Consider the following 26091-nt stretch of genomic DNA (forward strand, 5'->3'; position numbering starts at 1 on the left):
GTGTCCCTGGAGTTTGGCACTCTCCTCTGGGCCTGACGTGTCTGTGACATACCCACGTCCCTTCTGTTGCCTGTCCCTCCTTCCCCTCCAGGTCCCTGCACAGTCCCCTACACGCTCCGTGGATTCCATCAGCCAGGGCTCCTCCACCTCCAGCTTTTCTTCCATATCTGTGAGCTTCAGGCAAGAAGAGGTCAAAAAGGACTACAGGGAGGTGAGCCAGTGAGATGGGTGGACCCTGGTGTGGGTGGTCCAGTTACATCGCTGTGGGCTGACCACATCTGCCTGCCAGCTTACCAGTTAATGGACAGCCAGTTTGTTGACTCCAAGGTCAATGCCTTTGAGATTCACTCAACTGTGAGTCATGTGGTCTTCTTTTCTGGCTCTTCTGGGTCTTTTCTCCATAGCCATATTTGGAATGTGTGTGTATGAGAGGAGGAGGGGAGGGGGGCACAGAGACACAGAAAGAGACAGAGACACAGATCTGGGGCAGGAAATAGACAAAGACACTATATCCTAAGAAAAATATATGTTGATAAAGCTGAGAGTTCTAGAGTCAGAGTCTCATAGTTCATCCTCTGTCACCACCCCATGAGCATCCCTGTTGATATCCTGGTGCACATCATCCTTTATGGTCTGATACATACACCCATCACATTTGGTTAAACCTGATTTATGGTCAGTCTTTTGTTTTTGTTCGTTTTGTTTTCCATGACAGGGTTTCTCTGTGTAGCCCTGGCTGTCCTGAAACTAGCTACGTCCACCAGGCTGGCCTTGAACTCACGTCTGCATCTGCCTCTGCCTCTGCCTCTGCCTCTGCCTCTGCCTCCTAAGTGCTAGGATTAAAGGCATGAGCAGCCATACCTGGCTTTTCTTTCCTTCGTAATGTTTGTTCAACATCAGCGCAGTCAATCCGTCTCCCCCTTCAGCAGAGGTGGAGATCATTACGACACGGTTCCGTTGCTCCTCTGTGGAGTCACTGACCACCCTAGAGGGGTCATCCAGCACCCGCACCCCAAAGCGTTCTCCTGATGGGGGCATCCAGTGAGCTCCATGCAGAGTCACAGAAAGGAAAGCCACTGTGTGCCCCGACAGGGCACCCAGTCCCTCAGAGGCCTGCCCTTGTTCTTGGGAAGGGTGTCTACTCTCAGACTCCTCACCTATCAAACTGTGAGAGCTGAGCATGAGGATCAGGGCGGCTGGCTTCTTCAGAAGTGGTCCTGACCTGGCACCTCTTGTCTTGGCTCCTCAGGAGGGTGAAGCAGGAAGACCACCTTGGCTTGCTTTGCTTGGGGCTGTAGTGTGAGTTCAAGGCTTAGCCTGAACAACTCAGTGAGACTCTGTCTTGAAATACAAAGTAAGAAGAGCCCTGGGGTGGGGTCTCTCCCAGGGAGAAGGCTTGCCTAGATGCTTAAAGCCCTAGGTTCTGCTCCTGGTCCTTCCAAGCAAAAGGAAGAAAGCCCTATTGTGATAAGGTCACTGTCACTTCACCTCCCACATATCCAGCAACTCCAGTCTGTGGTACATGGGAGGTGCTTCCGTGTGGCTTTCAGAATGTTCTAGATGGACAGTTTTGGGGATATATTTGAAAGGCACCGAGTGAGCCACTAGCCAGAAGGCTGCCAGGGCTCCAGAACACTGTGTTGTTTCTGTTATTCTTTTGTTGTTAAAGCCATTTCCCTGACTCGCTTTTTCCTTCCATTAAGGTAGAAAAGCTTCTAAGGGCAGTTGCTGATGGCGATCTAGAAATGGTGAGTTTTTCGGAGAGTGTCTTTCTCATCGCTGTGACAAAATGCCTGGCACATGGAACTGAAGAGAAAGAGGGTTCGTTCACAGTTTCCGAGTTCTGTCTGCCACTGTAGAGACAGCGGCTCAGGAAGCAAAGGGGAACTAGAGACAACCAGGGATGGGTGTGACCTCCACAGGCCTGTCCCTAGTGCAAGACTTTCCATAGCCAGGTCCAGACTGCTAAGGGCTCCACAGCCTTCAGGGTACCATGTGAATAGCAGCCCAGTGAATGGGTGTCAGAACAGGAGCCTGTGTGGGACAGTTTGAGATTAAAATCCCAAGAAAGCGCGTTTTCCAGGCTCTTCATTGGAAGTGGCTGCACTCCTGTCTCGTGCCTCTGAGTCTGTAGCTATGTGGCCTTTGTAAGCACTCCCTAGAAGGTGGTGGCTTCTGTATGTTCTTTACCATGGCGGAGCTAGACTTTCCCAGGGAGGAGGCGCATAGCAAGCATGGCCCTGCCCCTCCCCGCTCCTGGCCTTCTCTACATTGCCATTCTGGGAGTCAAAGTGATGCTGGCAAGAATCCAGACCAAGGTCTGGAAAGAGAGGAGTGAGAGAGGCAAACATAGTCAGGGTTGCATGAAACGGCATACGACAGCAGCTATGTGGACATCGGGCTCCTTCCTGGGTCAGCAGGCTTGAGGCTTTGGATGTCACAAGCAGGGATTGGGACTCACACTAACAGCAGCTGGTAGAGGCAGCCTTCCCAGGGTGCCCATGGACAGTTTCTCTTGGCTCCCTGCAGCATGCCCTTGCTTAACAATCCTGGAGCTCTGAATGAGTCATCTTCTGAGGGCACGGTACAGCTTTCAAGAGTGCTTTCTGAAGGGTGGCAGTGGCGGTGGTGCGCAAGTTTAATCCCGGCACTTGGGAGGCAGAGGCAGGAGGATCTCTGAGTTCGAGGCCAGCCTGGTCTACACAGTGAGTTCCAGGACAGCCAGGGCTAACACTGTCTTGAAAAAAACAAAAGAAATGACTAGAAAACATGCTTTTTATGGCTGGAAAGATGGCTCTGTCCTCTTGCAGAGGACCTGGGTTTTGTTCCCAGCACCCACAGCAGGGGACTTACAACAGTATCCTGTTCCAGCTCCAGGCCTCTGTGGGCATCTGGCATGCCCACGATGCTCACATACTCATGAGCTGTGCACACGAATGCACACACACACACACACACACACACACACACACACACACACACACTAATGAATAAATCTTTCCAAAAAAAAAAAAAAAAGAGTACTTTTTGCTGATGATCAAGTGGGCCCTGTTTGTTCCTTGTGTTGTCACAGTGATAGGACAACTGGAGAGAACAGAATTGTTTCAGCCTACATCTTCAGGGGACTGGCAGGAGTGGTTCGGTTCCATGCTCAAACAACAATTTGAGCAGAATACTACTGTGGTTGAGACGTAGACGAATTTCTTCATCCTGTGACAGCCAAAAAAAGAGCCTAGAAAGAGGGCCTATGGGACGGCTTAGTGAGCAGAGGGGCTTGCTGCACAAGCCTGATGACCTGTTTCAATCCCTGGAATCCATCACGGAGTTGTCGTCTGTTCCGACCTCCACACGCGTGCTGTGGCACATGTATGATCCCTCCCCCAGTCCAGGCTCCAGTCATGCATGCGCACACACGCAAACATGCATACAATAACAGCTTTTAAACAGGCAGAGCAAGAGGGAACAAAGTGTTGGAGATCATAGAACCCCTCCTCAAGGGCCCACCACCAGGTCACCTACTCCCTCCAGCTAGACCACACCCCTCTGGTAGTTTCTGGCATTTCCTGAAGCAGCACCATGAGCTGGGGTGTAGACATCCAACCCGGAGCCTGCATGGGAGATTTCAGATTCAAACCATTGCAGAGGTGGTAAACAGGGTCATCTGGGTCTCATCTTACAGCCTCTGGGACAGAAGAGATGTACACCAGTTGTCATATATAAGCCTTTCTCAGGCCGATGTCACTCCATCAAAATGACACATGGAGCCGGGCGTGGTGGCGCACGCCTTTAATCCCAGCACTCGGGAGGCAGAGGCAGGCGGATTTCTGAGTTCGGGCCAGCCTGGTCTACAAAGTGAGTTCCAGGACAGCCAGGACTACACAGAGAAACCCTGTCTCAAAAAAACTTAAAAAAAAAAAAATGACACACGGCTCTCTGGAAGACACAGGAGTCTGCATCTAGCTGCTTCTGGGCTGGCCCTCTCACGAGAGCATCTCTGGAAACCCCAGTATTCCAGTGATCTCTCTTTAGGTGTTTGAAGGCCACTGTGGGAGCCTGATACATAGTCTATGCGGCCAGCAGTGACTGCCCAGGTCATGACCCATCCGCTCTGCCTCCCACTGGGATGGGGTTCAGGCCACTTATGGAAGGGGTGGGCAGTGGCATCCTATGCAGTACCCCGAGTCACCGTTCAGACTGACCTTGTGCTGTCACAAGGACTCTTTCAAGGCCACTTGTCAGGCTGGTTCCTACCCTTGAGATCTGAGCTGGCCAATTTGTAATTGCCACCCCAGTCTGGGATCTGGAAGGGCTATGGGGGACAGGAGGCTTGGCCATGGGGGACAGGAGGCTTGGCATTGATGGGGATCACACAAGCTCTACCCTCCTTACAGGCATATGCTGACCCCTGAAGACCTGCAGGGAAGCCTACAAATGCGTGTCTGTGGATGTTTTCTTTCTCAAAGGAATTCTTACTGATAGTTTTCTTTGGGGGAGGGGCATGATCTTACTATGCAATTCAGGCTGGTCTCGAACTTGCAGTTCTCTGGAGGGATGGAATTGCAGGTTTGGGCCGCCACACATGCTGTCTTCTCAGGCTTCAGGTCCTAGTAACTAGTGGATGCTGGACCCCAGCATATCCTGCGTGGAGATTTCTTTGCTTTGGCCCTCCATGCTGGCATGTGGTGCTGGCAGGACCGTGGTGTGGGGTCAGGGATTCTCGTGTGCGCTGGAACACAGCATTGAGGACGTCACGAGGTTTCTGTTGGGTGGCAAGGAAGGATCTGGGGTTGACCTGGTGTCTTAGACTTTTACTGCTGTGAACAGACACCATGACCAAGGCAAGTCTTATAAAGACAACATTTAATTGGGGCTGGCTTACAGGTTCAGAGGTTCAGTCTATTATCATCAAGGCCGGAACAGGGCAACATCCAGGCAGGTATTGAATAGTAGGAGCTGAGAGTTCTACATCTTCATCTGAAGGCTGCTAATGGAAGACTGACTTCCAGGCAGCTAGGATGCAGGTCTTATAGCACACCCTCACGGTGACGCACCTCCTCCAACAAGGCCACACCTACTCCAACAGGGCCACACCTTCTAATAGTGCCACTCCCTGGGCCAAGCATATAGAAACAACTGGTCAGGTGGCATAGGAATGTGGACTCAGGGCCAGGGTCTAAAAGCTTGCCCTTCAGGCAGCTTCAGTCTGCCCCTCTTAAGAAGGGGAAAAGACTCGTACGCTAGAAAATGCTAGGTCAATCCTATGCTACCCAGGGGGACCTAGAACAACTTGAGCACAGGTGGAGTGTAGATTTATTTATTGAGGGACAAATGTTCTTCGTCAGTGACAGCAGTGGAAGTGTGTGCGTACATGCGTGTGCATGTGTGCGTGTGCAAGTGCGTGCACTGCTGGTAAAGGTATCAGAATAATCAAGTTCCGTTTCTCCTCATTGCCCGCCACCAGGTACGATACCTTTTGGAATGGACGGAGGATGACCTAGACGATGTGGAAGATGCCATCAGCACGGTGGATCTGGAATTCTGTCACCCCTTATGCCAGTGCCCCAAGTGTGCTCCAGCTCAGGTTTGGCCCTGCCCGTGTCTGTTGGGCAGGATGGGGTGGGAGGCACCTTCTTTTATTCTGCCTAGGAAGCCCTTTGCTTTAAGTAATTCATGATTGACACAGGCATCCCAGAGTGACTGAGTAGTCAGGTGAAGGCTGAGAGCGTCATCTCTTCTTTGGTCATTTTCAACTCACCAGTTATTTATTTTTTTATTTATTCAATTATTCATTCATTCATTCATTCATTTATGAGACAGAATCGTAGCTCTGACTGGAAGGCACTTATGTAGATAGGTGGAGCTCAGGGTGGTTGGTCTCGAACTCACATAGATCTGCCTGCCTCTGCCTCATGAGCGCCTGGATTAAAAAGCATGCACCACCATGCCAGGCTTTATTTTGGTTGTATGCATGTGGGTGTTTTGCCTGCATGGTTATAAATGCACCTCATGTGTGCAGTGCCCATGAAGCCCAGAAGAGGGCATCAGATGCCCTGCAACTGGAGTTAATGGTTGTGAATTGCCGTGTGGGTGCTGGGAACTGAACTCAGATCCTCTGGAAGAACAGAGGGTGCTTTTAACTGCTGAGCCTTCTCTCCATCCCTCTTTCTTATTCATGTTATTATTTTTATTCTTGAGGTGTGATTTTCATACACTGAGATCCAACCTTTAACTCAGACGGTTTACTGTTTGTTCTCCATGAGATGAGAACAAACTGCCCATCGTTTCATCTGCCTTCTTCCTGATCACTGTCCTCTCAGCAGAACTTTAAAACTGCCAGGGATGAGGCTGGAGAGATGGCTCAGTGGTTAAGAGCGCCGACTGCTCTTCTGAAGGTCGTGAGTTCAAATCCCAGCAACCACATGATGGCTCACAACCATCTGTAATGAGATCTGGTGCCCTCTTCTGGGGTGATGCCCTCTTCTGGGGTGTCTGAAGACAGCTCCAGCGTACTTACCTATAATAAATAAATAAATCTTAAAAAAAAAAAACAAAAATCAAAAACCTGCCAGGGATAAGAAGGCAGCTTCAGGATTAAAAATGAAGGTGACATGGGAGGAAAATGATATACTGGCTGTTTTAGGAGGTTTGGCAAACACTTAGGGGACCTGGTTGTTTAATCTCAGGCTGGCTTCAAACCCTCCTTGTAGTTAAGGTTGACCTTGGAGTCCTGACCCTCCAGCTTAACCCAGGGGCTAGGATTACAGCTGTGTGCTGCTTGCCTGCCCACTTTTGTGCATAGTCTCCTACTAAGCACTGTCATGAAGAGAGGCCGTGTCTGTGCCTCAGGTCTCCATGCTCATGAACACCCACCCTTTCCCTCATCCCTGGAGAAACCATGATCTGTCTCCTGAGCTCTGGGCTCTGTCACTCCCGATGCTGATGTGAGTTTCCTTGGCAACTGGCCACGTTAGCAAGCACTACAGTGAGCAGCTTTCTGTTCCATGGAACGACCATCGCTTTGCTTGGTGACCGTGATGCCTTCCGGTTTACATGTTTGGAGTTAGGGTTGGTGTCCAGTATGCCTGTGTGCCGCACCCTCATCCCAGGCTTATTTATTAAGCAGGCTTGGTGTTCTCCATTGCACCTCGTGGAGTACCCCTTCTACGTTTTTTGGCTTTGGAGCTCCTTCCTGACATGATGAGGCATTCTTGCGGAGGGCTTACTCTATTGAAATACAGAAGTCGGTCTTTTGTTATCTCATCTCCTTCTGAAGAAGTGGGAGGTCACTCGTGAGCCGTGTTGAGTCCAGGTCCCTCTGTGATCCCAAAATTTACCTAAGAGCTGTGGGGGAGCAGGACGATGCTTCCCATCACCACCCCCGGCCCAGCCTCCTGAGTACTGATGCCATTTATTTACATCCTCTGCCTTTTCTAGAAACTGGCCAGGATTCCTGCCAATGGGCTTGGTGTGAATGTGACCAACCAGGACGGCTTCTCTCCCCTGCACATGGCTGCCCTGCATGGCCGGACAGACCTCGTCACCCTCCTGCTGAAGCATGGTGCTTACTTGGGTGCCAGAAACACAAGCCAAGCCGTCCCGCTCCACCTGGCCTGCCAGCAGGGACATTTTCAGGTATGGGCTCCATCTCCCAGGCAGCAAAATAGCTGCTTGGTTTTGGCAAGACCCTCACATGGTGATAGTTCACCGGGGCAGTCCTGGGGGAGGCCCTGAGGACAGAGCAGTTCTTTCCTTCCCACAATGGAGCTCCTGCCCACTGCCCTTCAGGCTGGGTGGTATAAAACTATCACTGTGCTTCTGACCCCGGCAACAATGTGTCTCCTCTGCCAAGGTGCCGGCCTCTATACTACCTTTAGATCTACGCAAAATAGCTTAGTGTTTTATAAATCATAGTCAAGGCCTTATATAGCGGTTCAAGAGTTTGCAATTACTAACTTTTGTTTTGAGACAAGGTCTTCATATGTAACTCAGCCTGGTCTCAAACTTTCGATCCTCCTGCCTCAGCCTCTTGCGTGCAGGGATTACAGGTGTGTGACCTCACATCTGGCTTTGAACCAATTAGCTTCCTAAAGTGTGTTTTCTTTGGGAAGTTGTCTGTGTGTATGACCTTTAGAAGCGCCACTGTGGGGTTTTAAAGACAGGCCATGTCTCCAGTCTGCATCTCTCTTAGATACCCAGCAGCCCGCTTCCCACCATGTGTTGAGAGCAATGGCTACAACTCTCCTTAGGTAGCTAAGCAGGCCCCCACAGAGGAGAGTGCCCCCTGTTATTCATCCCCTTGCTCCAGAGGGCCCATTTCACCTGAGAGGAGAGATTTCTTTTCCTGAGTTATCATTAAGACTGAAGTTTTTCTTCTCTGGACTAGGTGGCAAAATGTCTCTTAGATTCCAATGCAAAACCTAACAAAAAGGACCTCAGTGGGAACACGCCCCTCATTTGTGCCTGCTCTGCTGGCCACCATGAAGTCGCTGCACTGTTGCTACAGGTAAGAGCCCTCCCTGCCACACCCTGCCTTTTTTACCTTTTAAGCAATTTTTGTGTTTTTAGTTTTTAAAGATTAATTTTTATTTTTGTGTATGTGTGTGTTTGCCTGCATGTATGTATACCATGTACATGCAATGCCTACAGAGGCCAGAAGAGGGCGCCAGGTCCCCTGGAACTGAAGTTAACAGGCTGTTGTGAGCTGTCTAATGTGGGTGCTGGGGAGTGTATCCAGTCCTTATCGAGAGTGGTACACACTCTCAACCACAGAGCTGTGCAGTGAGAATTTGGAATTTGGTGTTGATAGAGTCCTTGGAGGTTGAAAATTCCAATATAGAATGTAAAAAAGTTATTCAACCATTAAAGGCATGGGCGGCATCTATGGACAAGTGGATAAGGGACACAATTGATATTGGTTCTAACATGTGCCATGCTAATAGCAGAGAACAAGCTATAGCTAGAGGGCTCAGATCCCAGAATTCCTGGTGCTTTAATTATGGCAATTGTTATCATTTGCACAGAGGCGGTGACCAAGCTGCTGAAGGTCTCAGCTCTCAAAATATTAGGTGGGAAATTTGGTCATTAGCAACAAAATTGTGAACAAGGCATCTCTAAGGTCAATGGTTTTTTATAAATATAAACCAGAAAGAAGGCCTAGGCTTCTATACCTAGGGTGTGCAGGCGATGTGGCAAGGGCTGCCATTGGACCAGTGAGTGTAGATCCAAGAGAGATATCCAAGGATATTTCTTACTTTTGGGAAACAGCCTTGGGGACCTGGCTTGAAGCCCCATAGCAAAAGTATCAACCAATCACCTCTCGTCAGCCAGGGAGCATTAAGCAGACAGAAAAACCTCAACACCCAGCAAAAGAGAGACAGGTTACAGAGCAACTGTGGAATTCAATCATCCTGTATACCATCTGGATGTGCTAACGTCAGAGTGGAAGCCTGGGGAGGTTTTGCTTTGGGGATGTGGATTTGTTCATATCTCCTTGGGGATTGGAAAGCTGTGGATCCCATCAGAATTGATAAAGATCAGAATTGAGCAGGAGAGGTCTCCTGAAAACCTTGGCCACTGATCCGAAAAGCACTTATTTCATTGAAAATGTCTCTGTATGTGATTTCCTGCTACCCAGCGTAATTAACGGTTTAAAACAGAAAGGAGGAAATGTAGTGAGGATTTTGGAATTTTGGATTCTTTAAAAATGTAGACATACTATAAGAGTATGTTTCTGTTTTAATCCCAGGTGTAGGACTTGGGGCTGCTTCAGACTGTCCACAGCAGCTGACTATGATTTGCCTCGAGCTCTAGCAGGGGTGTGATTTTTGTCACCTGCAGATAGTTTCTGCGATTGTGTGACATTTGGAGTTCTGGGAACTTTTCAGAGGGTGTATAAATGCTAGGGCCCTGAGAGGCAGGTCGACTTGTTGATTGTTATCGGTGGCTGTTTGTTAAGTAGTCATGCACAAAGGAAAAACACATACACATACCTAAAAATTGGAGGAAAAGACAGAAGAAAAATCTAAATTCTAAGAATTTTATACTGAACCACACACCCAGGAAGTTGACTTTGAGGCCAGCCTGGGCTACATAGGAAGTTTGAGGCCAGTCTGGGCTACATAGTAACACCATCTCAAAAACAGATTTTATTTTTGAAACAGAGTCTCACCATGTACCCTAACTACCTAAATTCTGTGCCTGGAACCCAGGCTCTGGAACTAGTGAGACCAGTGGTATTAAGACCACTGGCTATTCTTATTTTATCTTTTCTTTTCTTTTCCTTTCTTTTCCTTCCTCCCTTCCTTCCTTCCTTCCTTCCTTCCTTCCTTCCTTCCTTCCTTCCTTCCATCTTCCCTTCCCTTTCCTTCCCTTCCCCTTCCTCCCCCTTCTTCCCCTTCTTCCCTTCCTTTCTGTCTTGTTTTTTAAGACAGGGTTTCTTTGTGTAGCCCTGGCTGATCTGGAACTCACTCTGAAGACCAGGCTGGCCTCAAACTTAGAGATTCACCTTCCTCTGCCTCCCAAGTGCTAGAATTAAAAGTGTGTACCACCATGCTGGGCTTACTGGCCATTCTTTCAGAGGACCTAAGTTCCTAGTACCTACATAGTGGCTTACAACCACCCATGCTGCACAGTATCTGGCACCCTTTTCTGGCCTCCAAAACCATAGGGCATACACACAATGTACATACATGCATACTGGCAAAACATTCATACACATAAAATAAAAATAAAATGTGGATGCCCTGTGGTTCACACCTATAGCCCCAGTACTCCAACCTCAGGGTAGGAGGTGGGGATAGGAGAATTGGCAAGATGTCCTTTCATTCAGTAGAGCAGCAGAAGTCAGGGAGACCCTGCCTCAAAAACAGCCAGGAGGAGATCAACTCCCAAAATGTTTCCTGTCCTCTATGTGTGGCGTGACGTGTAACTCTGCCATCAAGTGATTTTTTTTTTTAAGTCATTCTATAGCGAACAGTCCCACGGATTGTACTGTCCCGTTTCTCCCCTAGCACGGGGCTTCCATCAATGCTTGCAACAACAAAGGCAACACGGCCCTGCACGAGGCTGTGATGGGAAGGCATGCCCTGGTGGTGGAGCTGCTTCTGTTTTATGGAGCGTCGGTTGACATCCTGAACAAGAGGCAGTACACGGCGGTGGACTGTGCCGAGCAGGTGAGGGAGAGCGCTTGAGGAGGCAGCTCCGTGCTGAGCTAAGTGAACAGGCCAGACATCCACAGGCAGGGCCAGATCCTTGTCATTGTCACCTGGCGGGGCATGCTGGATGTGCCAGGGCTCGTTCTTCCTCAGGGAACGTGGAACACCCGTGAATTGCTACTCTTAGACGCCTTGGTGTGCTGCACACAGATGCCGTCACATCTGAGAAGTTGCAGTTTGCACATCGTTCTGGGTTTGCCAGCCCTGTAGCAGAACGGAGAGTTTTAGCTATGGATTTTAAATCCCTCAGATTCTGAGAGAATTTAGATCCCCAGCTTACTACTCTCTCCGGAGCAGCAAGTCCATCATGGAGAAAGACAGTTGCTCTCCTCTCTGCCTTTCATGGTGAATCTGGGCTTTAAACTCCAAATAACCCAATAGAGATGTTTAAGTCACTATAAATCCAACCTAATTATATGCCTGTTTAATTTTAAGGCCAAATGCATGTCTCTGTAGAGCACCTGGCAAGAACCCCCAGGGAGGGGCTGGGGTGTGGCTCAGTGGTAGAGCCCCTGCCTAGAATCCCCCAGTGAGGGGCTGGGGTGTAGCTCAGTGGTAGAGCACCTGGCTAGAACCCCCAAGGAGGGGCTGGGGTGTGGCTCAGTGGTAGAGCCCCTGCCTAGAATCCCCCAGTGAGGGGCTGGGGCATGGCTCAGTGGTAGAGCCCCTGCCTAGAATCCCCCAGTGAGGGGCTGGGGCATGGCTCAGTGGTAGAGCCCCTGCCTAGAATCCCCCAGTGAGGGGCTGGGGCATGGCTCAGTGGTAGAGCCCCTGCCTAGAATCATCCCAATGAGGGGCTGGGGTGGGGTAGAGCCACTGCCCATCATGTACAATGTCCTGGGTACTATCCCTAGTACCTCCAGAAGAAAAACTTTCAAATATTGTCTCAATCTAGAGATTGAGTATACTTTTTAAGAAACTGTGTTGGTGAATTTTAGGTGTCACTTGAATGGGTGGGGGTGCCTGTCAGGGTTGACGGTACTTAACAGATAATGCTTAATAATTCATTTGTTCCTTTTTCAAAGATGAATGATGCGGATGTTCTACTGCAGATCCAATGGTGGCTCCTGAACAGCTTCCTGGTAGCCACATAGTAACAGCCCTACTGTGCTTACCCCAATGTGTGTAGTAGGGATGTGCAGGCTGTATCCTAGTGTAGGTCAGAGCTTCTAAATGAAGAGCAGAATTCTTTTTCAAAACAGTTTCCCTGTTGCCCAGGCTTGAACTCCTGAACTCAAGTCATTGCCCAGCCTCGGATGCTGGGACAGTAGCCATGTCATGGGACCCTGACGTGTTTTTATTGTTGTTTTGTTGTTGCGGAGATATTTAAGGATGGGATTCACTCACACTAATATTGACATTTAGATGGGAACCCGAATGATAATCTTCAGAGAAAACATTTAAACAACTTAGTGACTTAGTCCCTTTTAAATTGTAGGATTCAAAAATAATGGAGTTGCTGCAGGTGGTGCCAGGCTGTGTTGCATCTCTAGACAGCATCGAGGAGACAGACCCCGAGGGCTATGTGACTGTTGAGATCAGGGGAAAATGTAAGTGCTTGTGAATTCTCAACCGCCATCTGTTTGGGAATCATGGGTAGGTGGTGCTTTCGGAGTGTGTGTGTGTGTGTGTGTGTGTGTGTGTGTGTGAGTGTGTGTGTTAGTATGTGTGAGTGTGTGTGTTAGTATGTGTGAGTGTATGTGTGTGTGTTTGAATGTGTGGGTATGTGTTAATGTGTGTGAGTGTGTATGTGTGTGTGTTTGAAGATGTGTATGTGTGTAATGTGTTAGTATATGTGTATATGTTAATGTGTTTATCTGTGTTTGAAAGTGTGTGTATGTATTAATGTATGTTAGTGTATGTATGTGTGTTAATGTATGTGTGTGTTTGAAGGTGTGTGTGTATGTGTTGATGTGTGTGAGTGTGTGTGTATGTTTGAAGATATGTATGTATATAATGTATGTTAGTATACGTATGTATGTCAATGTGTGTGTTTGAAGATGTGTGTGTAATGTGTTAGTATATGTATGTGTGTTAATGTATGTGTGTGTATGTGTATTAGTGTATGTATGTGTGTTAATGTGTATGTTTTAAGGTGTGTGTGTATGTGTTAATGTGTGTGTGTATTTGAAGATGTGTATGTAATGTGTATTAGTATATATATGTGTATTAATGTGAGTGTGTGTGTGTTTGAAGGTATGTGTGTTTGAAGGTGTGTGTATGTGTTAATGTATGTGAGTGTATGTGTGTGTGTTTGAAGGTGTATGTATGTATTAATGTGTATGTTCGTGTGTGTGTGTGTGTGTGTGTGTGTGTGTGTGTGTGTAAGTGAGAGTCCAACCTTGACTGTCCTTCCTCAAGAGCTACCCAACTTGCAGTCCAAGGGTTTCCATTTGGGTTGGAGCTCCTGGAGTAGGGACCCTGGCTGGTGAGGACAGGACTCCACCTGTCTCAGCTTTCACAGTGCTACGATTACAAGCATGCACCACTACACCTGACCTGCATGTATGTCTGTGCACCATGTGTGTTTGGCGTCCTTAGACGCCCTGGAACTGGAGTTGCGGTTGCACATGGGTGCTGGGAACCAAACCAGGGTCCTCTGGAAGAGCAATCAGTGCTCTTAACCACTGAGCCATCTCCAGCCCCCAAGATTTTTTTTTTTTTAGTTATATTTATGTGCTCATGTGTATGTGTGCATGAGTGGAGGTGCTCATGGAGTCCAGAGAGGGCAGCAGATCCTTTGGAACCAGAGACAAGGTGGTTGTGTCTCTGTGATCCAAAGCTGTATTGTATGTAAGAGTAAGTACTACAGCGCCTTAGCCACTGAGCTGCCTCTCCAGGCCTTCTTGTTTTCCGTTTGCAGGCACACCAAGAGTAATAGTGATTAGATTCCTACCCAACACTTCCTGGAATGAGCGTTTTCTTTCTAAAAGATTTAAAAGGGATTCTGCTTTAGGAGCTTTTCAAAATCAAGTATTTATACAGTTGCAACAAGTAGATAAGCCCACTGATATTCCTAGGAAGTCCCAGGGCGGCCTTGCTGCAACTGGCTACGGCTGAGTGGCATCCCTGTGGACTCAGCTCTGTCTTACCAGGGTTTGCCTAGCAAGGAATAGCCATCGAGTGGTTATAAAGCAGATTTGGCACTTAGCTTTCTAAATATCGGTACACTAGGAAATCAGAGAATGTGTGTGTGTGACAGAGTGTGTGTGAGAGAACGTGTGTGTGTGTGTGTGTGTGTGTGTGTGTGTATTGTAAAGTCACCTTTATTTATGGAGTTTTCAGATGTTATGTTGTTTTATTCACAGGGAACCCCAGAATGTACAACCTGCCAGAGGAACCTCTTAGGAGACAGTTTTGCCTCATTAACCCAGGGGGGCGGTCCCAGTGAGTATCTAGTTCAAGTTGACTGGGTTTAGATGCCATGGTTGGCTTCCCAGGGGTGGATTGGGATTCAGGAACTGCTGGCAGATATGATGCTTTAACTGCTCATGCAATGCTGCCATCTTGTGGCCAGCGGGCTTACCAGATATTTAACTTTGTTTTGGATTAATACTTGGTCTTGCATCCCAGGGAGAGGACATCAAGGGAGACTATGGGAAGGGATAGAAGTGTGCCTGATCTCGCTGGACATTCTCTCCAGGAGGTGAGTGATTACACAGTAGGGGCTATGACCAAGCTTTAAAAAAAAAAAAAAAAGTAGCTGGGCGTGATGGTGCACGTCTTTAATCCCAGCACTCGGGAGGCAGAGGCAGGCGAATTTCTGAGTTCGAGGCCAACCTGGTCTACAAAGTGAGTTCCAGGACAGCCAGGGCTATACAGAAAAACCCTGTCTTGAAAAACCAAAAAATAAAAATAAAAAACTGACAAAGGACATTTCTCAACAGTCACCTTCATTTTCTTATCTACCTCGTTGAAAGAATTAGCAACAGTTAAGACTTTAAGAAACAAACAAGCAAACAAAAAAAGACTTAAGCTCTGCAGTGGAGCAGACAAGAGTGTGGGCTTAGGAGTAAATTTACAGCTACAGCTCTGGACAAGCATGGTGGCACATGCCTTTAACCCAGCACTTGTGAGGTGCGAGTGGATAGATGTCTGTGAGTTCAAGGCCAGCCAGGGCTACATACTGAGACCCTGTCTTCAGAAAGTATAAAACTGTAGGCTTGAGCTGAGAAAGTCAGGGAGCCGTCGGATGTCGTGTACATGGGAAGCTGCGATTCAGTGTTCACAGAAAGCAGACTAGACCAGAGGTTACTGCTTTTTAGTATTCGGAATGAGGACAGTGTGTGTAGATGACATAACGTTATCCCCCAGCCCCCACCCCCGCCCCACAGAGTTCTTTATGTACTCAGCTTCCTACTGAATTAATTAGAAAAGGCCCGATACACAATCTGTTCCGCTGCAAAGTGGGGCTTCTCAGAAACACATGCCTTTTTGAGTTGCTGAAGAGGAAGAATGAACAGCACACATGCCAACAGGTTTGCTGGGACGAATGCACAGAGCTTGCATCCCTTTTAGAGAATTTATGCAATAATTGGTGGGGCAGATTGAGCACCCCACTCTGAGACAGAGTTTCATAATGCAGACTGTCCTCAAACTCATGGTAATCTCCCTGCCTCGGTTTCCCCAGGGCTAGGGTTTGGTATGAGCTCCCATGTCCAGCTTGCATGATAAATCTTATTTCATATGTAGTTTTCCATTGCCTTGCTTATATTCTGCTCCTAGACAGGACATATATCAGCTTTGACATCAGTCAGGTGTCCCCTTCCCTTGCTACGTGACAGTCAGATGCCCTTACTGTGCGGTTTCCTTGCCGGAGCAGCAACTGCACATAGGATCAGAGATTAGAAACTCACAGAGCACTTTCTGTGTGTCACACAGAGCACCACAAGCGCCATCGCCACATTCCAGTGGCCACTGTGCCTGTGGGATTCTGAGTGCATTGCCTGGCACCTTGGGCGTGGGGTAGGTGCTGCCCTCCTGGGGGTCTAAAAGCACAGTGCAGCCGTGAACTAAGTTTAATCTTTTCTTCAGCCGGAGAAGCAAAGGGTCCTCGGAAAGCAGAGTGACCTGTCAGACCACAGCAGGTATCAGACCCCTGAGGAAGGAAACAAGGGGCTCCCAGAGAAGCCCGTGTCGAGACAGGCTGCTCCAGGACACCGGCCGATGGTCCGCAGACACACGGTCAACGATGCAGCCACACTCCAGGTCCCAGAGGTGACTGTCCACCCGACCACCCACGAGGCTGGTGTTCCTCAGTCTTAGCAGTAAGGGACTGGTGAATCTGCTACGGAGACACGAGTCCACAGTAAGATGGTGAGCATGAACACAGTATAGAACTCAGCATACTTCCACTAACCAGCTTGAGAGACAGCCCCTCGGACTTACCACCCTCTCCTCTTCAAAGCTAACTCACATACTTGAAAAGGAACGGGAGGGAGTGGCCGAGCCCCTCCATCGCAGCATTTGGGTTTCCTGGTCACAGGCAGAGGCTTCACCACCAGTTCTGACCTCCTTTGGCTGGAAGGTGCTAAATGTCTGTGAGGTGGATAAGTAGTCAAACCTTACGCTAGAAGGATCCCCATGTCCAGGAGATGTCAGAGAAGCAATGCCGTTCTTAAGGAACCGTGAATGCCAAGCAGAGAAGCATCCCGTCGGGATGAAGAAACGGAACCTGGAAACCCTTGAACTGGAAGATCCCCGAATGCTGTTTTGATGTCCGTCCCAGTGAAAAGGACCTACCGTTCTGCCTTGCTCTACACCACGTGTATGGGAAAAGTTGGCCGTCACTTTCCCAACAACATAGACCCCTCCCTGGGTCACTGCACGTTTGCCTGTGTGAATTTCTGCTCGCTCTCCTTCCCGTGAAGAGCCGCCCCCAGCACAGCACACCTGACGGATGGTTACTAGAGAGCAGCTTTGGCACATCTTAAGTCTTTTGATTCAAATTCAAAACTTAGAGCACAAACCAGGTCAGAGTTTAAGTTAGAATTCGTTGCCATTGATTGCTTTTTATAGCTTTCTATAGATTCTATTATTTTTTTATGTTCCTGACCCTAAAGTTGCAGACATGGGTTCATCCCGAGTCCATTTTCAAAGGACTTTGTAAAGGGGAAATGGTTTTGTGCACACTATTGGAAACACTTGTGAATGTATAGAAGGGAGGGGCTGATTATTTTTCTACAAAATAATTTATGATTTCTAATTTTCTAATGTGCCTTGGATATGTGCCAAATGATGGAAAAGAAAACAGTAAACTGTGCCTCTTGGTTGTGTCGTGCCATTTTTAAATTTTGTTGTGTAGTTTCTCAGTGACCCTTCTGGAAACATGTTGTTAGAGTTTCTCCCTGGGGGAGATGGGATGTGCCTGTTCCTTCCAGGATCCCAGTGACAAACCAAGATGGGATTACTCTAGAGAATCGCTGAGTTTATTAGGCCTCCTTCAGGGCAGTGAGTGCGAGGTCACACCAGCAGCTCAGTGTCCAGCACGGATGAGGTCTCCTGCCTGTGGAGATGGAGCCCCATCCCTAGTCTTTCCCTGTATATACTGTAGCCTCTCTCTGAGGCTGTGTGCAATTTCAGCAGAATTGGACACAACTGGCTGGAGTAGTGGGTAGACATTCAGCAGGGGGTCCCCTGGTTCCCCAACCCCCCAACACACACACCCCTTCCCTAAAGGAACAGTAACAGTCAACAAATCTAGCTGCAGTCTTTTGTACGCGGGCACAGCTCATGTGATGGTAGTGGTAGTGGTAGTTTGACTCAAGGATGGTCCTGCGCAACCCCGTGCTGCGTGGGAAACAGTCCTCACGGGAAGGACAGTCTTTTGTATTTAAGGGTGACCGGGATGCACATCCGGGTCACTCAGGAGCAGACCATCGCCCATCTAACTGCTCTGGGTTGATGGGTCAGTGGCATACACCGTTCTCAAGTACTCGCAGGCACCTTTCCAGGTGACACTTAAGTGACCTTGGCTGGTCTTGGACTTCTATTCCAATCCCCTCAGCTTCCTGAGAAGCTGTGATTACGGGCCTGTACCCACACACTCGGAACAGGGAAGAATGAACGCAGCCTCCTGATAGAATGTGTGTGAATGCTCTGAGTTTGTTGACCTTTCTTTCTCCCACTTTCCACTTAATGACAATGGGTGTTTGCCTGCTTCTCAGTCTGTGTGGCACTTAGGCCATGCTCACTTAGGCCAAAAGAGGGCATCAGATTCTCTGTGAGTAGTTGTAGGTGGCTGTGGGGCACCCTGTGTTGCTTGGAATCCCATCCAGATCCTCTCAGGAATGGCAGTGCTCACTACGCCTGAGCCATCTTTCTAGCCCTTCCTTTTTTTTTTTTTTTTTTTTTTTTTTTGGTTTTTCGAGACAGGGTTTCTCTGTGTAGCCCTGGCTGTCCTGGAACTCACTCTGTAGACCAGGCTGGCCTTGAACTCAGAAATCCGCCTGCTTCTGTCTCCCAAGTGCTGGGATTAAAGGCGTGCGCCACCAGGCCCAGCTTTAGCCCTTCCTTTTTAACAAAACCACGTTATTGCTATCTGCTGCCTCGTCTCCAGGACTCACTCGAGGTTTGTCAGTGCAGAGAATCTCAGGAGGCAGACGCACACATCTGAAGTGTTCCAGTTCGCCAGTGCGGACTCCTCAGGCACAGGCTCATCTCTTGTTAAATCACTGCAGTGAGGAACAGAGTAGGCTACACCAATTATCCTTGCAAGTTCCAGTTGCTTTCCCCACTTAAAGGAAAACTTGACAGGGCCATTAAAAAGGAGCAGTGTTCAAGTCTCTGTGTTGTCTGCACCCCCACGCACTGCCAGCTTCACGCCCACAGTGAATGCATGGAGCACGTGAGTTGTCTTCAGGACCACATCCTTGTACAAACAGCCAACTTTCCAGCCCCAAGTGTCCTTGCACACACCTCAGCCAGTCAGTTACATGTACAGAAACATGTAACAAAACTTACGTGTCAAGTGTCTTTCCAGCATTTCATATAGAGCCTTCATGAAGCACACTAAGCACCACAGGTCATTTCTGAAGTCATTGGCAGGGTGGAGAATGTGCCTCAGTTAGCATTGTCTGCTTAGTGCTCAAGTTCTGTGTTCAATTCCCAGCGCCACACAGAACAGGTGCAGGGCTACACCTATGTAATCTCAGCACTAGAGATGTGGAGGCAGGGGGATCAGGAGTCTGAGGTCATCCTTGGCTACATGGTAAGCTGAGACTAGCTTTAGACACAATGAAACCATCTTAAAAACAGTGACAGCAAACCCCAAACATCATAGGACAAAAAACCATCTGGACCAAGTGCCCACAAAACCCTTCAGTGGGCTTAAGTAGGACAGTGCAGTCCTGAACACAAACTGATGATTTCTTTCTCTGAATTTTTTTTATCATGTATGTGTGTGCTTATAAGGGGGCTCGTGTGTAGGTTTCTGAGGCCAGAGGGCATCTGATCCCCTGGAGCTGGAGGTACAGGTAGTTGTGAGCTGCCCAACGTGTGTTCTGTGCTCACTCAGCCGTCACTCCTGCCTGCTCTTGTAGACAATGTCACTTTCACTGTTCAACAGGGACCACAGGGACCTCCTAGATATTTTGTAGAAGTGTCACTTTAGCTGTTTTGGATCCCAGTGGTATTTGTTTGGTAATACACAGCCAACAGCTCTAAACAGTAAATTAAATCCAAAGCTGAGATTCTGAGAAGCTCCTGGCAGAGGAGGAGACATCCCTGCCTTAAGAATGCGGGATGTGCTCAGATCTTAAAGCTGAATCTGGTGCCAGGGTTTCGTTCCCCTGCCATCTCTGGCCGCTGAGCACGCTGGCACACAGCTTCTATTTCTCCTCATGTTAACATCCCAGCCGCAAAGGATAAACTCGCACTGCCACCATTTAAAAGTTCTTGGTAAGAAGGGGAAAGAATCATTCAGAATGCAGACCTTCTTCTGAGTTGCCTGGGACTCTGAAACACCCAAACTGTTTGAGTTTGAGGTACAAGTTTATTTTTCAAAAGGCATATATAGACAGGGAACAAAGTAAACATTTACAAGGTGGTGACTGTCCTAGATGCTGCTCCGTAAGTCCACCTAAGCACGTGCTCTTAGTAATCATCGTCATCTTCATCGGAGTCCATTACTTTTCTTCTGTTGAACTAGGGGGAAATTAAAGCAATGTCAGATGCTTTTTTGTTGTTGTTGTTTTGTTTTTTTGAGACAGGGTTTCTCTGTGTAACCCTGGCTGTCCTGGAACTCACTTTGTAGACCAGGCTGGCCTCGAACTCAGAAATCTGCCTGCCTCTGCCTCCCAAGTGCTGGGATTAAAGGCGTGCGCCACCACCACCTGGCCATCAGACACTTTATAAAATTTTCTCAGATTTTCTGAGAAAAACATTATTACTTAAGTGAGCTTTTGTGTGTATAACTTTGAAGAGGGATAGGTGTGAGAGGTAAGAAGTGTTAACAATCACTCTCTTTGCGAATAGGCACTCCCTTTCCAACCACACCGCAGAATGAAGATGTCTAAAAGCTCACAGGCACTTGGACAGCTCAGGCAACTGGAAACGCCACCCCCTCGCCCACCTTCTGCCACACACTTACTTTCACTGTTGTCTTCTTTTCTGTCTGTTGGCTGACTTTCTCAAGTATTTCTATTAAACCTTGTTCTGACACCTATAACCAGAAAGAAAAACAGGGTTTCAAAGCAATCAGCAACTGTAAGCACTGTCAGAACTGTCCAGTCGCCATCAGAGCTCTCCGAAGGAGGAGGAAGGAGCAGAGGGCTCGGACAGTGAGCAGCTTAAGGCCATCTTTTGTCACTGCTAGCAAGGCAATGGCAACCACTGTGTGAAAGGTCACAGGCATAGATGTGCTACCTCTGCCCACACCACCCTAGAGAGAGCATCCTAAAAAAAAGACCCAGTTCTTTCTAGCTCCGAGTGCAGGCAGGGCTCTGTGTGGCCACTCAAGCTTAAGGACTAGACTTCCCAAATATAATTCTGGTCACACACACACACACACACACACACATACACACACACCCGAACCAAGGACTTCAACTCCCCTCACAACTATACAACCTGCATACAGGTGGTAATTTAATTGGTACTGGCAAACCCTATCTCCAGTGCAGAATAGTTTAAGCCAGGAGACTAACAGTCACTGGGTCCCACTGACACAATGCTCCACACAATGCCAGGAAAGGAGAAAGTCGAGCATTTTTGAACATGCAGTCTTCCCTTAAGATTTACACTACAGTGATCATTCTCTCCTTTAAACATTTTTGGAGTCAATAAGAATTCTATATTCAAATATGAAAATTACTTGGTACAGCTGATTTTTAAGTTTTAAGAATTTCTGTGCATGAGTACTTTGCTTCAAAAAGAAACACACACACACACACACACACACACACACACACACCATGCATGTGTGGAGATGAGAAGGCAGCACTGGGTCTCCCGGAGCTGGAGTTACAGGCACTGTGAGCTGCCTGATACGGCGCTGAGAAGCAAGCTCCAGCCTTTTGCAAGACAGGCAGCGCTGTAGCTGCCACGCTACCCACCAGCCCTGAGCCAAGGTTTCATACTGTGGGTATGTACCGCGTGCTGCTCAGGCAGCCTGGACTTACCTTCCCACTTAGCTGTCCATACCGTGCCATCTGTATAAGGTAGTTCTCCACTGCTTTAGTTTTTTCAGGCTTTACAAGTGCTAAATTACTTACTAAAAAGAAAAAAATACATATGCCAAAAAGCATTAAGATTAAATACACTAACTATACCTTAATTATACCTGACACTTCCAAAGTATTATTTCACAAGCTTATGTCTGCCAACAGGCAAAAGGTAGGTAAGGCCAAATGTATGGCTAGGCCTTCTAAGACCACCAGAGTTCAGCCACATCACTCAATGGCAGGAGGGCCAAGACTAAACTCCAGTTTTCAGGTCCTAATCTCCATGCTTTCCTGCTTCCGATAATGTACAGCTCTTCTACACGTGCTATTGTATTCTGACTGGCTCCTTTCTATAGTTTTCCTTTGAGATTTTATGTATGTAAGCTCCAGACACCCAGAATACAATCGATTCCTAGCTCCCGTGACCCTGACAACTAGCAACACTCCTGTGACTGACTCTGTTCGAGAGTCGATCCTTACAAACTTTTCTGAAAAATGTTCTCAAGGGGCACCTTCGTGGGGAACGGTGTTTCAATTGTAAAAACAATCTCTGTCAGACTTATAAACGCCATACTTCTTACAAACACTCTCTCTGATCAAAGCAGTGACTTCACATGGGTATCTACACATCCAATTACCTCAGGCCAATGTTATGGGAAGAAAAGAAATGGAAGATGCTTACATCTGGCCCGGGCTGACTGATCCAGAACTTGGGCTAAGATACTGTTTCTCATTTCTGCTTCCCTACAACGAAACATAGGTCACACAAGGTTAGAACTAAACTGTCAGCATCTGAATGCACAAAGCATTTATTCAATGTCTCTTTTAAAAATCTTTGCATTATGTATTTATTGGGGTGTGGGGTGGGCACACCACAGTGCACATGTGGAGGTCACAGAACAATCTTGGGGAGTCAGTTCTTCCCTTTCACTATGCGGGTCCTGAAGCTTGACCTCAGATCATGAGGCTTGGTGGCAAATGCTCCTCCCTGAGCCATCCAGCAGGCCACCAGGAGACACCTCCAGTTCAGACTGCATGGGGCCAGCTGTGGATGTAAACCTACCAGAATGAAGTGGTATTCTAGTGCAGCGACCATTACCAACAGTAAGTATCCAGTGTGACAGGTGCTACGGGCCTGATGTTACAGATGTGGACGTTCTTTAGGGAGGACGCAGAGACTTCTGGAGAGTCTGAAACACTGTGGCCCAGGCAGAACCAGATCCTGTGAAACTGTAACTCTTCCTGAATACTCAAGTAGGAACTGTGGCACACTGCTTTCAAACCTTTTTGGAGGCAGGGTTTAGCTACAGAGCTCAAGCAGGCTCAGAATTCACTATGTAGCCAAGGCTGGTCTCAAATTCTTCAACTTCCTTCCTCAGCCTCCTGAGTGGAAGGACCACTGGACTGTACCAGTACTCTAAGTAGGAGACTTAAAACTTTTCTCTGAGGAACACACTACACGAAAGACAGTAGCAGACAGATACAGTCTAGCAGAATTAAGGGACAGCTGGGGCTGGTTATGCCTATTATCAAGGGCTCATAGCACCAGACTTAATTTATGTCCTTAGGCCACCTTCTCAAGAGTTCCTGAATCTAAGATGCTATGGTCCCTAAGACACACCAGACTGTTTTTCCATATCAATACTTGAACCCAGGATTCTGCATATGCTGGGGAACGCTTGACCACTGTGCTACATTCCCAGCCTCTTTATTTTTTTTCTTCTTTTAAAAAAAAAAAAAAAAATCACTTTAACACAGGGTCTTGCTAAGCTATCCAGCCAGGCCTTGAACTTGAGATCCTTCTGTCTCTGCTTCCCAAGCAGGGAGAGCAGAGGCGTGAGCCACCACTGGCTTTATGTGCTCAAAGCATAAGAGAGACCCAGATGAAGAGTCCTGAGTGGAGAGGGAAACCAAACAACCTCCTTTGAGAATGTGGACTTCAAGGGGTTAACCGTGCAGGTTGCTAAAGAGTGAGGAACAAGGGACCTCCTGACTTAGTGCTCAGATCTGAACTCACCCCGAACAACAGCAGCGGCAAAAGCAGGCTGTGAAGCAGTCACAGCAAATGCATGCTTGTACTTGAGTGACAGTGCTCTGCCACACACAGGGTAAGGCAGCAGAGTGAGTCAGAGTTCACTGAACGCTCATGGGGAGGCCTTGGGTCTAGAATCCCTATGAGGTTATTCTATTGTTATGTTCAGGCAGAACTTCAAAGTAAGGTGTTACTGGAACGCCGTGGGTATTTATTGAATCAAACTCAAAAGGGACTTCAAGTGGACTTATTAGAAAATCACTAGGTTCTGAGAGTCACTAAGAGTCACAAACTAATTACAACTACTAAATAAAAGAGAAAAACTCAATCTGTGAAACCACCCTTCCAGAAAGTTCCAGTTCTAGCCCATACCTTTGTTTTGCTTCCTGTTGGGCTGCATCACCAGGATCCTGAAAAAAATAATTTTTCCTTTTAATGGAGTGGAACTTCAAAAGAAGAGAGAAAACCAGAAGGCATGGCAGGGGTTGGGGGAAAGGTGGGGTGAGGCACATTTGTCACCACAGTTAGCACTTAGGAGACACAAGGATCTCAAGTTACAGGCCAGTCTGGGCTATATAAACAGAGACTGTACTGGAAATAAAGTAAAATAACAAATAAATGAAAACAAAAATAAAGGGCTTATTCGATATTCTTTCTGCTATAATAGGTTCCTGAGGTGGAAACTGGACCTCACAAAAAAAAAACAAAAACAAAAACAAAAAAAACCAAAACCAATGAATCAGTTTCCATTTGCAATGCTTTCGTTTTATTAAATAAGAGCTGAGGGTGGAACTGGGGGGGGGGGAGTGTCAGGCATGCTAAGGTAAGCACTGTGGCCCAGGCTAACCCCTACTCCCAGCCCCACATTCACCAAGAGCGGACGAGCTTCTCAAGTCACAATCTAATAGAATGTTTGAGAACTCACACATTCCTGAAAAGGCCCAGGTACCATGGAGCCCTATTTTTAACCAGAGAGAAGACTGGAAAAAAGAGACCCTGGCTTGGCACGAAGGATGCTGGTTCAAAGGGTGCTGCCACTGAGGTCACCCACCACCAACACTGGCGTTTGTCCCAAGGCAAGTTTACAACCCCGCTACTCCCTCCTGGACGGCACCGCAGGGGCTGAGCACCATCTCTGGAGTCCGCGGTTCGACTCCCGCCCGGAGAGGCGCTGTCAGAGCGGCGTCCCCCGCACCGGAGCTCAGAGGATCCCCCTCTACACAGCGCGGGCTTCCGGTTGGCAAGATCCCCCCCAATCCGAGGAGACCCCAATCCCGGCGGGGATCGCTTGAGGCTCGACGGCAGCGAAAACCGAGACTTGGGGGATGGGGTGGGGGTGACTCGAGGGCGCGCACACCCCAACCCGCACAAGCCTCACGAGGGACCCTACGGCAGCCGAGGAGGCTGCGGCGACCTCCGGGGACACCCCCATCCCCGCGCGCACACACACGGAGCCATGGGGTACGCGGAAGCCGGGGTCCCACGAGCAAACGCCGAGAGCCTGTGCCTGGGGCGAGGGCGTCACCCCGCCTGCCCGCCCGCCCGCCCGCCCGCTCACTCCATGCTTGGCCTGCAGCTCGGCCAGCCTCTGCTTCCTCAGCGACTCCGAGTTCTTCGTCCGCCATGGCGCGGCTGTCCCACGTCGCGCAGGCGCAGCGGCCGTCGGGGGGTCGCGCAGCCGCAGCCGCAGCCGCCCTCCGGGACACTCGGTTGGAATCGCTTCGGCCGGAGACTCGAGCCCGGCGCCTTCGACTGCGCAGGCGCGAGTGATGCTCAGGCATCGTGAGTCGAGTCCCGAGCCGGGGCTGCCGGGTCTCGGCCAGGGTGCCTTGCAGAGGACCGATCCTGCGATGGGAAAGGGGGCAGGACCTCTAAGAGGGCGCTTGTGGGTTCCCAGGCTCTGGACTGCGCGTTAACACGCCCCACCCTAATGATTCCTAGAGACTGGCAATGGTGCAGTTCAGCAAAGTGTAAACTCCTTAATCGACGCCCTGTCTGCCTTATCCCAACCCCCCCCCCCAGGGCCTTTGCTGACAAGATGCTGTGGGTGTGAGTGTGTGTGTTAACTGTGGCAGTACACACACACCCTGATTTGGGAGTGAGAGTCCCGGTATGGGGTGGAGTGGGTGAAAAAAAAAAACTGCTCAATTCTCCAATCCTGTGATTTGCTTATGGTGTATGTATT

General features: G+C 48.5%; 2 protein-coding genes across 3 annotated transcripts in view; one reads left to right on the plus strand and one right to left on the minus strand.

The window, feature by feature from the left end:
* Ankrd27 (ankyrin repeat domain 27) overlaps positions 1-17480 on the plus strand; it is a 50245-nt gene extending 32765 nt beyond the window's left edge. Inside the window, exons 20-29 of one of the 2 annotated variants that reach the window (XM_021195091.1) lie at positions 92-211; positions 1704-1748; positions 5462-5581; positions 7435-7632; positions 8384-8503; positions 11010-11171; positions 12652-12763; positions 14522-14600; positions 14787-14859; positions 16248-17480. In XM_021195091.1, coding sequence (XP_021050750.1) covers positions 92-211; positions 1704-1748; positions 5462-5581; positions 7435-7632; positions 8384-8503; positions 11010-11171; positions 12652-12763; positions 14522-14600; positions 14787-14859; positions 16248-16478 — 1260 coding nt within the window. In that variant the 3' untranslated portion in view covers positions 16479-17480. The remainder of the gene's footprint in view (positions 1-91; positions 212-1703; positions 1749-5461; positions 5582-7434; positions 7633-8383; positions 8504-11009; positions 11172-12651; positions 12764-14521; positions 14601-14786; positions 14860-16247) is intronic. The other variant, XM_029540481.1, reaches the window with a different exon arrangement.
* Positions 17481-20185: 2705 nt separating this feature from the next.
* On the minus strand, positions 20186-25629 carry Pdcd5 (programmed cell death 5). The gene is given in 7 exon segments (XM_021212290.2): positions 20186-20357; positions 20803-20874; positions 21833-21924; positions 22557-22618; positions 24279-24316; positions 25465-25512; positions 25514-25629. Coding segments are annotated over 7 exon segments (381 nt in total). The 5' UTR covers positions 25532-25629; the 3' UTR covers positions 20186-20306.
* Between the last annotated feature and the right edge of the window lie 462 nt (positions 25630-26091).

The sequence above is a fragment of the Mus pahari genome, chromosome 1, assembly GCF_900095145.1.
Source record: "Mus pahari chromosome 1, PAHARI_EIJ_v1.1, whole genome shotgun sequence".
Taxonomy (NCBI): Eukaryota; Metazoa; Chordata; class Mammalia; order Rodentia; family Muridae; genus Mus; species Mus pahari.